The 13863-nt window shown below is 36.4% G+C and overlaps 1 protein-coding gene across 2 annotated transcripts in view; it reads left to right on the forward strand.

The window, feature by feature from the left end:
- LOC126372396 (uncharacterized) overlaps nt 1-13863 on the forward strand; it is a 58637-nt gene that overhangs the window by 4869 nt on the left and 39905 nt on the right. For both annotated transcript variants that reach the window (XM_050018116.1, XM_050018115.1), the window contains exons 3-4: nt 7468-7641; nt 13449-13624. In XM_050018116.1, the coding sequence (XP_049874073.1) occupies nt 7468-7641; nt 13449-13624 (350 nt within the window). The remainder of the gene's footprint in view (nt 1-7467; nt 7642-13448; nt 13625-13863) is intronic.

The following is a 13863-nucleotide window of genomic DNA, read 5'->3' on the forward strand; positions in this document are numbered from 1 at the left end:
GATAGGTATACTGCATTTTTAACTCTCGGATTAGGTGCCTTGTAAGTGTCGTCATCACCTAGTTTATTTTTGCAGCTCATCTGTTGCTGAACACCACCATATTGATTGTTATATTAGCAGATGTTTGACCATTTAATTCTTATTGCAAGGTGAGCAAGTCTAACAGTAAGCTGGTGATGCGTTGTACCGTTTGGATTTGCGACCTGTATGTTTTCTCCTTGCATTCTCTATCGCCATAAAGGTAAGAAATAAACTAACATTGAGCCTTAGTATGCGTTTAAAAAAAAAACAGTTAGGCACAGTAGATCTGTACAGATTTCTTTAAAACATAGATTTTCGTCCCCAACTCTGTTTTAAAAGGTTCTGTTGAGAATCCTTGTAAGTACCTCACAAAATTATAACTCATACAAATATCTGTGTAGTCTTCCGTTGAGTCATTTTAATACCTAAACGTATTTTATTTATATTTCAAACAACTGGCAGTAGATCTTTTGTGTTTCCTGTTAGTCAGCTTGCAATTTAAAGTTTATAATTATATTAATTCAAGTTTTCCAAGACAAACACAAGAGTCAGAAATGATAACGTCTAATTAAAACAAAATAAAAGCTTGTAAAATAGATAAAACACATAAATACTACTATGTTTGAAAACAGAACACAAGGGAAAAACGTGATAAATGACTGGTTCGAGTCATTTGTTGTTATGTTTGTGCCGCAGCCGTGGTTCATGTGGACAACCTTGAATGTCGGAGACTCGGCGACTCAGCTCACTTCTTATTTGGGATTTCATTGTTAGCCTTCTTGCGATGAGGAAAATTATCGATCATTATCATCGTGAATTATATGCAATTTATACCATCCGTCACGTATACTGGGTTATGTAACAGAGTAGGTAATCACGCTTGTATGGGAGTGCTTTATATTTAGTTATCTGTTAGCAATAATGTATGCGCGTACACGGTTCTAAGTCCGAGTAGAGTGGAGGGCCGGGGAGCGACGACGCGACCTGCTCACCTTGAATCTCTTCATAAATGTTACACAATGCTGCGATTCTAACAGCTTTGCCTGTTTAGTACCGCCACGTACCGCAAAACACATCTCATTGATGTCAACACACCAAAAACTATATTAACTTTTGTTTTTAAAATTTATATTCCACACACGCGGTCAAAGTACAACTACTTATATTTTTTTAGAATGAAAAACTTACAACTATTTCATAGTTTAAAATTCAACATTGTAAAATGCTCAACTAAACAAAGCATATATCAGTCAAAGAAATAAACCAAGGTTTTTGTTAATACCGCAATTGCAACTATGAGAATGTTGTGTCATCGTTACGGCTCTTTTTGTCCATGACACAGGTTTTTTTTGACGTGACTTATTGTAGATTTGCCGCAGGTGGCATTAATTGGCCGAACAAATGGGGAGCGCTGAAGGCTCTCACACGGTACAACGTTTAAGACAATAGGCCTGAAAACGTTGTACCGGGCGTTGTAAATGGGGAGCCTTCAGCGCTCTCCATTTGTCCGGCCAAGTAGTTAATGCCACCTGATTATAAAAATAAAATGTTTGTAGGTACCTATAGCTTTTCTTTTAATACACGATATTGCACGAATAAGTTTTTAGGATTATTGCTAACAGAATGGGTGATAAGGCAATGCAATCGACCGATGTACTATCATCGGTCCAAACGTGTCATCATTTCTACCATGTTACCAGGCAATAAGGTGCAGAAGTGGTTATGTGGGTTTTTGTTTGATGTTGCACAGTGCACAACGGACAATGCCGGATCTGACAGAAGGTTATATCAATTGGAATTATTCAGGTTGTGCGTAGGTACCGCGCAGTCTAACATGTTAATCAGAATTGTGGCCTAATTCGCGAATAACATCTTTCTGTCCTCGCGACTACGCTTCGTTACCTCAGTTTGCTGTTCTGTCAAATTACTTTATTTACTTACGCAGTTTTAACAACTGATGTTTATTGTTTTAAATTACCAGTGGAGAAAATACGGAAACTTACAGAGATCATATCTTTTGTGATAATTGTTTTAGTTTATGTCTTTTGTAGACAAATGTGTTTAGAAATGTTTTAATAACTGTTTTTCTACTTGAAAGTGGTTTAATATCCCATTTGTTGGTTTCATGAATAGGTATATTACATATACATATTTCGTTACTAATTATGAAGAAAGGTAGAGTGATGTTAGGTAATGTCAATTCTCTTAATCTATATTAGTTTATAAATATATGGGAAAAGATTAATGCATAAACAATGATAAGGGATTTTATTGATTATAAAACGATTCATTCATTAGACTGGTTGAATAACGTTATTATAAAATTGTAGGTACCTAAATTAGGTACTCATCCGGGCGCATGTCGCAATGCTTGAGAGGTAGAGACGGGCAGAGCGGAGTCAGAGGTCGCCGCCGGCCACGACTGAAGGCTGCTTATGTTATGACTCTACCTACCTAGAGTTGCGATTATGTATTTGTGGCGAAAGTGGCCGACGAGGTCACTGACCCGGGTCGCCGGTGCATCTCTACTCTACACGGAAGGAACACAAGTTTCGAATGTAACACTCACTCGTTACAATCCATAATATACTTACAGCTAAAGTACACAGTAGCAGCTATTCGTAGTGAAAACGCCTGTGATTAAAAATTTTCGCTAGAGAGAGGACGGTTACAAAGTGGGTTCCCCGACGATAGCGATGTGATGTCCGACATGCATATTCATGATTGCACGGTACACTTGCATAAAGCTCACAATAAATTTTACTGTCCACATACTGTTATCCATGTATAGATTAATATTGTTGTTTTCAAGTTTCGAAAGGACTGAACTTTCTTTTTTCTTTCCGTTGTATTGTTTGAAGCATACATTTCTCATTTTAGAGCTTTGTTATGTTAAGTGTTCCTATTTCGAGTTTCTTTCATTCTTTAGTTTTCTAAAGCCAAAGTGAGCTGCCATTGAGTTGCTGGCCGAATTAACATTTTTCAAAAGAGACTTTTAAAGAAGTTTTTCGAAGAGTTGAATAGCATTCGTTATTCGAAACCAGTTTCGGTCGAGGTAGAAACATTTGCAAAATCTAATGACCGGATCATCTTGGTAATAATACCTAGTATTAGAAGAATAAATAATCATCATAAACCAATCAGTTACCTACTCATAATGTTTTGGTGGCGGGTTACTCGGAATGTGAACACTTGAGAAGCATAAAGTCCTTGAATCAGCCCCCGTGACGGATTGTATGAAAATTAACGCGTTCTTGGCCTGGTGAGCATTACAATGATACCGTTTCATTCGGCGGATGACTACTCATTGAATAGCTTTATTGTTTCCAAAACGTTACTATTGAGAAACCATTTTCACTCGTTCATGGAATCGTGCAACAGAATTAGTGGCGCTTGTTGATTGACAACGATAGGAAAAGTCAAAAATAATTGGGTAGTTTCCTAGGTCAAAGATAAATTATGAAATTATGATCTCTTACTAAATAAAAACAGATCTAAAATTGACAAAACATGTTTTCTTTTTCTATTTAACTTACTTACTTATGAATTTTAATAAAGACAAAATGTAATAAGTGCGACATTTTAGGTATCACGTTTTTTATGTCGTCACATGTTGCTTTTTTCATAAAAATTCCATAGTAATTTCGTGTTTTGACGTTAAATAAAAGTTGATTTGACTAGTTGGCAACTATCCTATTTTTGTGCGCATAGGCGCCTAATCTCCTATCCAGCTTGTCATTTAACATATTTTGTTTCGCGCTTCAGTCGTTCTTGTGTTATGCCTGTATGTTATTGTTAAGTTTTGTGCTATAAAGTACATATATTTAATATGTTTTTTCGACACTAGGTCCAAAGTTGTTAAGAAAAGTCAAAAGCTTTTAAAGATACTAATCCAGACGCTTGCCGTAACCCGCTGTGAAGCAGCGCGACAGAGTATGTTTCTTAATCCCCTTCAGTTTGTAGAGTAGGATAAGTGTCAAGTAGTGGGACTGATATAGGATTTTGATAAATCTCGATTTTATTGAAACTAAAGCAACAAACAGGGCTTAATCTACCGCCTGAAGTGGGAGATTTGATATGATTATACATCGGCGGAGTTGGTAGAGCCGAAGATACCCTTCAAAAACGTACCTACTTAATTAAAATTATTCTGGTGTAATAATGTTATGTTTATGTACGGTATAATAATATGATCGAATGGTCGAGTTAAATGATACATCAGAAATTCAGAGTTGTCCTGTGTTGTTAGTCGGAATGACTATTCTGCGTGGCATGTGAAACATTACAGGCACATTTGTTTGTGGCGGAAATGAGCAATTTTCCACGCACGCGCGGCTCGAGCATCCCCCGCCCGCCGCCCACTGCTCTGTCATCGGCTAATTATTGCCTTCGGAACTTCAGATCCTCGTTAATTCATCACGCTCGGGTAGCGCCGGCAGATGCACTGTGATCTCGTTACGCGAGCCATCCATAGATCCATTTAGTGCCAGCTAATAACTAGCAGCGCTCGATACGTTTCTCGTTTTCTACCTATAATTTAAATGGACAGATTTCTATGCAAATTTACCCATTGTTCCTCGAGATATTTGAGTAACACTGACATATTTTACTTATTCTAGAACTTGAAGATTCACTCATCTGGTCTATATTTGGCAAGACTATTTAAATATCAATATGTAAACTTTGTTTTCATAATGCAAAGTAGGCTACTTAAATAGGTATATTTAAGTACCTACTCAATGAAACCAAGTCAGAGACAGTGCGATAAACGACTCGCTTGGGGTTTTTCTGTTGATGTTATTTGTAGCGGACAATGTATTTTTCACACAGTCTTTCACTGGCACCGAGTCATCAATCGCGGCGTTCACGCACCATTGCAAGTGCTGCACACGTCGACAGAGGACATTGACCATCGAACACTGTCTTTGTATATAAAACAGCCGTTTAAATAAACTTTCGAGAGGGATATTCTATTCTATATTCTATGCACTTCATCTAGAATTATCAAAGTAGTGATTCTGATATTGTAAAATACTTATCTGTTCGTAAGAACAATAGTACTCCATAATAGTTGTCGAACAGAGACACGCACAATGTTCAGATTTCTCCTGTCAAATGTAGAGTTACCTAGATGATTGCTTTCTGCGTTTGAGAGAGGTGTAATTTCCTAGTTATCACGCAACGGTGTTCGAAAGGCAGTGGCAGCTAAACGTTTCGTAAATCCAGTAAAAGTGTTGTGGGTGTAGGTACACAATGCGACAATAGTGCGACGTAATCGCCGTTTTCTATCAGTCGCGGTCGCGAACACTTCGCGCTCCGCTGCGCCTCGATCGCTAACACCACTCGGCACATCGTTGTCACGCTCGAGACTTAGCCTGCGAGGAGTCAGCACCATACCTTGACTCCCCTATCAAAATCATGATTTATATATAGTCTAGAATCTGCAAAAAATACGGCAAAGTTTCGTTATAGCGCGCTTCTAAGATACTGTTTTGTATTTTTTTCTAAATTTCTATATTAGATACAGTCTCTATTTGGACAAAACCCATAAGACAACCGGTAGTCACTTTTGGTCAATCCGTACGAGGTATAATCAACCCATATCACATAATTATAATGGTCCATGTCCTATCGCTGGTGAATAAATCATGCTCACCAACTCGTGACATTAAAATTTGCATCTGGTAATATTCATAGCTGTATCGTCCTCAATCGATGTCCAGACTAGTCTGTTTATCCGGGTGCACGGTGAGCATGCAAATTACGATTACCTCAATCTATGCTCATGTTGAATGAATTTGCTATGCGTGTCCAGTTCCCACTTCACACGCAGTAAACATTACGATCATCAATTTTACACTATGTCTACAAAGTAAATTAGATTTTATGTTTATATCACACAAAATAAAGGGATTGGGCCACGTCACATTACATGTTATAAATCTTTTCAGTTTTTAATCCAGTACGTGCATGGGCTGATAATGTTCACAAGACCGTGTGTTGTAGAGCTGTGGCGTGGGATCGAAGACTATTGCCGTCGTGAGCTCCGAGAATTTGTATTATTAACTTTGTTTTTGTTTGTCTTAGATCTGACTGCCTTTGCATTCGTTACGAGTTCCTAAACCATTAAAACAAGAAACAGAAACAGTATGCATTTATTTCTTTACAAGACTAGTGACTTTTGACACCTCAATAACGTTGATCGGACCTCACTCAACTAATCACGTTACGGGTAGCTGAATATAATTTTGTCCATAAAAATAACTGTTGACTAGGTTGTAATGATCGAGATTGTGCTACATACTTGCTAGTCGCTAGCTACTTGTCTTGGAATAATGTTCTAGATGCTTTGAAGGTCTCAGAAACACCTAGGTAATTTAACTTTATCGATTGATGCTCTACATTTTGAATAAAACGCAGATATATTTGTAAAGCCACGGAATATTGTCAACCTTTTCAGCTTGAAGGTAAGCACAACCTCGACAACCTACTCGCACGAAAATCTCACGGTTCATATTACTGTTAACAATACACAAAATCGGCGAGTGGAGGTAGCGCAGCAACCTTGCACTTTTCCTATAGGTAAATGTTTCTTTTAAACACTTTGCATGATTGTGCTTGCAAACTCCGTAGTTATCCAGTGAGAATGCAGCAATTGACACGAACAATGACGAACCTTAATACCGGCGTAGGAAGATACTTACACTACACGTAGTCTCGGTACATTGAGTTACGTAAGAGACTGGCTACATGCAAAGGCATCCGCCATTTTGCGATGAGCACTTTGATGGTTTTTGCGCTAAAGTGAGCGGCGATGTCGGCAATGTTTACTTCGTAAATTGTCGTGGAAATAACTATATTTTGTAAGGAGCCTTAAAATCGTGGTGAATGAGCAATCCACAAAAAGCGATTACGCGGAAAATTGCGTTTGAACTTTGAGACTGAATTATCGTTTTCAGCGAAAACGAGATGAAATCTTATTTTTTATTCAGAAGAGTTAACAAGAAACATTTATTGAGAAGCTGTGTAGGTACATACATGCAGGTGTCAAACATTATAAAATTGTCTCAACAGCATGTCCATGTCGAACGTACAATATTACAAATAATGTCAGTATTGAGCATCAAGGAATTAAGTAATTAAGTAGTTTTCATTACAATATAATACTATAGTAGACCTAAAATGAAAATCGTATATTATTAAGTGAATTGATAAAATCTCATTCCAAATGAAATCTCAGCCATTGGTAATTTGTTTCTATAAGTAAGTATGTAATAATGACTGGAAGCTGTGAAATAGATCAACTTTGTGTTTTGACCTGACTTTAATCTGTACAGATTATGCGGCGGCGTTTAGTAGAGATGTGCTGTACCGTTCAATCAACTTAATATTTGCAACGTTATTTCAGAAAGAGAAGGTGAAACATAATTGCGTTTTTGTTTCTAGGACGAACCTCTGCCAAACGCACATGCACTGCAAGGCGTGCCGCCGCCCGCGCCGTCCGCGCAGGCGTCAGCGGCGCCCGCGCAGGCCCCGAGCCTATCGCCCGTGCCTGCCAGCCACACCAAAGAGGACTCGCTCAACCAAGCTGAGTCCAAGATCGATGAGGATAAACTACAGGTAATATATAAAGTAGATAGTATGTTATACTTTTCAAGCTTTATCGCCTAGGTATCTACTAAATTAAAAGAATAAATTGATTGACAGAGATCCGCCGAAACCCGCTGGGTCCACATACTTCTAGTAAAAAAGAAGGTGTTTTCCTTAAATAACCTTGGAAATTCATCTCCTAAGGTGTCAAACTATCAGTTTTAAAGTTAGAAATGTAAAGTTAATATAATGCTGAAGGCGTCATGGACGAGGTCGTGGACCGATGGCTGCTCAGTTTATATTAGGACAGTGGTTGATAGGTAAAAGCAAATTGTGGTTTCAAGTTTCCGTTGCCAAAATAGTAAAACGGAATCGTTTAGAATTTCATCATGTCCATCCGGTTTTCGTATGTTTATGATGAAATTACATAGACGTTCATGTTTACTACAGACGTAAGGTAGGTAGGTACTAATACTTACAAGTGTGGAAGAATCAAAAGCATATTGACTAATTTCACACTTAAAAATAAGAAATTCGATGTTCGCTTGTAGTCAATATTTTTCTGAAACATAATCTACAAAATGTTTCAATTATTTTCTCAAAATCTCATTGTTATATAATAGATAAGGTGTTGTTATATACGTAAGTACTTATATGTGTTTTGCTTCACATAGGGATTAATGGAAGAGTTTTATTATGTGGGAATGACAAAGAATCGAATAATATTAATGAGTTTCTATTTTTGGAACGAAGGTTGGAAAATGAATGAATGGCTTAGAGACAGATTCTAAAACCATATCCATTATGTGGCGTGATATTTGTAGACTATTCGTGCTCCAAAATACTTATTATGGTACATTTTCATCTATTAAGTTTAGATCTTCTTTCGTTTTATCTTGTTTGAATATCTGATAGATATAAAAATGGCGTCTAATTAGTAACTTGTTTAAAGTGCTATTTTTGGGATAGATAGGTACGTTTTACTGTAACAATCATAATTTTTAATTAAATTAATTACTAATTTAAAGAAATCTTGTTTGTTAATCTTTGATAAGAGCGCCTAAGGAATGTGAATAAAGGTTATACAGACTTAACGACTTATAAGCTCAATGTACACGCCGAGAGCATTTCGCGGTTTTATACATAGCTCAAAACAGAGTTTTATAGTGTCGCATACAATGTAGAACATAAAAAAATAAAAAACAGAAGGCGTGATAAAACATTGGACATAAAAAGAGAGAGGTAGTAGGTGTACTTATGAAAAATGATAATAATTATGAACTCTACTTAGCTTAAATATATTGTAATTCTGGTTTTATCGTTACTGAGATTGGAACATACTTTTATTATCTTTTTCCGTAATTGCGGCTGTTAAACGATGCGGGTCATAAATTATGGATCGACATTAAAATGTCCTTATGATAAAATAATGGGATATGTCTGCTTTCTCGAGAACACGGAAGTAAAATCATGTTACTCGAAAGTAGGGAATGTCACAGCAAAATCGCAGTGGTCGTATTTAAAAGATTACGGAAACTTAATCTGGCGACAGTTTGATATTTGCAACATTTTGCAATTAGAGAAACGTCATTTAAAATGACGTTTTTTTACTGGATCATTTACAGTACAAGTTCACTCAAATCAATATGGATGTAAATTTTGCAAGATCTCGCATTGATCTCGTAAAATTGATGCGAGATCTCAGTATACCGAGATTGCATTTCCTGCTCGAATGGAATTGCGACAAATGTTTTGTGTTTTTTTATCAGTTACAGTTTGTCGCGGTGGAACAACAATGATTGATTGTTATCACCTTGTAATCATAACTAAGTTATCAGCAATTATCATGTAGTTGGAAACAACATTGTTTTTCTTAACGCCATTGCCAAGTCAAATGTCACTGCGGTTCATTTTCTTTTTACGTAATAGTTGAGTAGGACTTCCGCAAGTTTTGTAATGTTTTTTCAATCTCCTGAAGTGATTAGTGAATTGTGTAACATGTCGCAGGCGTCAGCCGCGCCTGCGCGATGAAGCGCGGTCGGTGCAAGTGTGACGTCATGAGCTTTCACTCGCGGCCCGGCGCGGCGCCCGCGCTGCTGCGCCGCTAGCCCCTCGACCGTTGCACTCTGTGAAAGCGGCCATGCTTATTATTTTTATTACCGCCATCTAACATTGATGTACGGTATTTATCTAATACAATGACAACAGTTATATATAAACCCTAATTATTCAATCAATAACTACTTATTTATAGCAAATCAACCTACAATTTGTAAACTGATAGTAGTTTTTACCAACTGCGGCGAAGCAAAGGAGGGGTTATATGTTTGACCGCTATGCATGTTTGTCTATATATATGGATGTGTAAGCACGTCTGTTCCCATCTAACTCCTAAACCACTTGTCAGAATTTAATAAATGAGGTGTCACTAGAAATGCCTTAGTTGTCCGTTGGTTATAGGCTGTGTGCATTTATGCTAAATTCAATGTGGCGCCCTCTAGAGGACGTAAAGTGAGGAAGAAAATATTTTTTTCGAGTGTATTGGGTATTAAATGAAAGGGCTTAATTTCTACATTTCAAGTATGTACATGTTACTATATTTTACTTGCGGGTTTGCTTGTATTTACTCGATAATTACGTTGAATTGATATCATAACTGCTCCGATTTGTTATCTGATAGGTTTTATCTCAAAATCTTGCATAAAACACAATAAATATGACAATGAAAATACGTTATCTTAATAAATAATACCCTAAACTAATATAAATAAAAATAAAAGTTTAAAAATTAAAACCCGTCTAGTCAAATACGTTTGTGTGTCCTCAGAGTTTGCTTAACAAGCCATACGACCACGGCTATCTCGTAAACATCGCTATTCGGAAGAATTTCAGAGAAATATTTTTGTTTCATACTTTTTGAGCGCGTTTGTAGTCGGGTTTTAGTTTTTAATTAAACTTTTATTGAAGTTTATGAAGTCTTAATACAAATATTGCATAATACAAACTAAAGATGTAAAATCATTAATGATTATTAAGTATTATGTCACAAGATATTCAATAGTATAAATTGCGGAGACAGGAATATGACGTTTGAAGAATTTATAAATTTTACTTACTAGCTTCATTTTAATATATCTAGCTACCTGTTTCATTTCGGAGAAGTGTCTGAGTGATTAATAATGATAACAATTACTTTTACTGCATAAATCATTCTAAATGCTTTGCATGACTTCTACAAGCGCGTGATTTTCTTTATGTGCATAGGTAATTACCTACCTATTTTACTTACGTACATAGTTAATGATTAGTTTTTTATTAGATTTCCTTGGTACCTACATAAGAATCTGCGCAGTTTTTTACACTCCGATAGTTATCATAAACGTCAACAAGGTAATTTGAATAAGTAGCAGGCAGTACGATGTGTATCTTCATATAAATCTGTGGAAACTAACTGCGGTTTTCCTCATGTCAAGTTGTTAGGTAAATGTACATATATCTCACTCGTACATAGCCAACTATAATATAATATCTTATGTTTACGTAAGTACTTACTGCCGCCGGATTGTCGTCACGGTTTTGTGGACTGAAAACTTAAATGTAGTATTAATAAGATACACGCGTTGTGGCTTTAACTCGCAGATTATTCAAAAATCAAATAAATATAATAAAATGTCATAATGATTATTTTTAATGTCATTATTATACTTTTTAAACATAATTATGTGATTTGATTATTCATTAAAATCCATTAACGTGTTCAAAGGTTAGACTTTGACTGACTTATATTTAATATTATATTTAGATTATGAAATATTATAAGGTGTAAATTATATTAATCAAATGAAATCAAATTAATTATGAGTTCGTCTAAAAGAGACGCAAGCCAATCAACTGCATTTGATGTGACGTCCTTCAGCTTGATTGTATCAAAATCCGCGTATCGTCGACCAGTTGTAGTTTTTACTCCAAAGTCTGAATGGGGTAACAAGACTTGTAGAGGTTAATTGAGTGATGAGGTATCTATCTAAATGTCGGTAATATTTACAAACGGAGGGCGAGGAACAATGGTGCGCGGGCGCATTGTTCGCGCAGGATGTCCGAGCCATTGTCGTCCGCAAACAGAACTGAACCAGATATCACATTCTTGTTCCATACATTACATTTTTATAAAGTGCTAAACATCATTATCTCCGCTCCATTCACACAACATCGGTCAGTGTTGACAATGTGGACTACAAACATAAATAACAACGGGAACAGTAATGAATAAGTAGTAGCAGCTATTTTGAGAGCACGTTGAATTCAAAACTACGGTAGTTTATGCTGTAGCAATTGATGAGAAGTTTCAGGAGCAATATTATGAAAAACAGTACGGCTTGCTACTCAAACGGGAAGCGCCGGTTGAAACCCCGGTATCGGACTTGTACCAGTGTGTTATTAATTTATCTTAAATGCAATTTTCACTAACACAGTTGGCTCGAACGTTATTGACGGCGATACGGTTGACCACCTATCACGTTGGTCTAACAGAAAACTCGCAGAGGTGTGGGTACTTAGTTCATTTTGCGATGGATGTACCTCTGACTACACCAATTGGTACCGCACCGCAGTGTGTATAGCATACTACGGTAAAACTGCGGATAATAGAATTTCACGTTTTTTACTGCTTGCTTCAGGTGTAAGTAAATAAAAATGATATTCTGTTTTATCAGGAAATTATTCAATTTTACGACACAGACTGTGTTGTATATTTGATTCTAAACATTGCTTATTTCCGAGACATTTTCTATCTTGCGTTTAAGGAAAATCATAGTCAGCTTTTGTGGATTTCTGGAAAATATATTTGGATCGTGCGTCAGCTTTGATGGCGGCCTCCTACCAACTTGTTATGTTTACGTGACATTAATATTAAAACCAACATTGATTCAATTTTTTTTTAGTTAAATAAGTAGTTAGACTTAGTAAGACAATTATCGCGCGCTTCAATTAAAAACTTCTATAAGTATTATGGTATTTGTCAGGATATTGATGTAATACCAATATTGTATCTCGTGTACTAAAATAGATTAAGGTTGTATTTAATGTACCTTATAATTCTGTTGATGAATGTCGTTTTTACCTTAAGTGGGGTCTTGGTGGGGTTTGGGTACTTACGTATAATAATATTACAAATGTATGACGAATTTTTTGTCCTGAAATGAACTGACTTAATCTTTTATAAGTACTTTAACTTTTATATTATTGTGACAATTATTGATAATAAATTTATATCTTTAATAATGTAAAATATATAATAGGGCATGCATAATTAGTAGAGAATTCTAATGTTTAATTCGTTTATAATATTAATGTTTAATTAATTTATATTTGTACGCCGACTGGCAGATCACAGCGCTCTAACCTATATATATGTATAACAACCTACTCTACCTGTGTTTCACAAATAAATCAATTTGTATGTTTTGTAAGAAAATGTTTCATAGAATCGCATTTTCTCTAAACGTTAGGTTAACATTCATCTTATTAGTTCTAAGCTATATTACAAGAATGACATGCTTAATTCGAATGTCATACCTACATTACCTGGCCGTATAGCGAATATATATTTATGTAGAATACTAAGCACATCACATAGGTACTTAAAATCTGTAAATCAATTTTATGCCCTAATTGATCTCTTTTTACTCTTCTGCGCAACAACTATAATAGGAATATGTTTTTTTATAAGATTATTTTGTTTTATTCTTATAATTTAGCAAGGGAATTATATACTTACCTATTTTACGTAGGTAAGTAATGCTGAACATGTTCTGAAGTTCTTCAACGACTTTCCTCAGAAAATCGACGATGACAATTCGAAGACCGAAGCGGCTGCATCGAGCGACGAGAGCTCAGAGTCCGACAGCTCCTCGGAAGATGACGACGACTTGGACGCCGTGCGCCCCGTCTTCAAGCTGCCCATACAGTTCGACCTTGACGAGCTAGCGGGGGCCTTCCTTGCCAACAACCAGAAGTAAGCATTTTCTTATACTTTGCGGAAGAAAGGCGGTACTAGGAGCGTCCCGGTCCAGGAATAGGGACATAACATAAGCCCACGACTATATTCCAATTAGGGTAGTCAGAGGTATATCCATCGCAATATGAACTAAGTACCTACGCCTCGCCGAGCTTTCTGTCAGACTAGCGTGATAGGTGGTGAGCCGTTTCGCCGTCTATAATCGACGAGCCGAAGAGAAAACTGCACTTAAGATA

The sequence above is a fragment of the Pectinophora gossypiella genome, chromosome 14 (assembly GCF_024362695.1).
Source record: "Pectinophora gossypiella chromosome 14, ilPecGoss1.1, whole genome shotgun sequence".
NCBI lineage: Eukaryota > Metazoa > Arthropoda > Insecta > Lepidoptera > Gelechiidae > Pectinophora > Pectinophora gossypiella.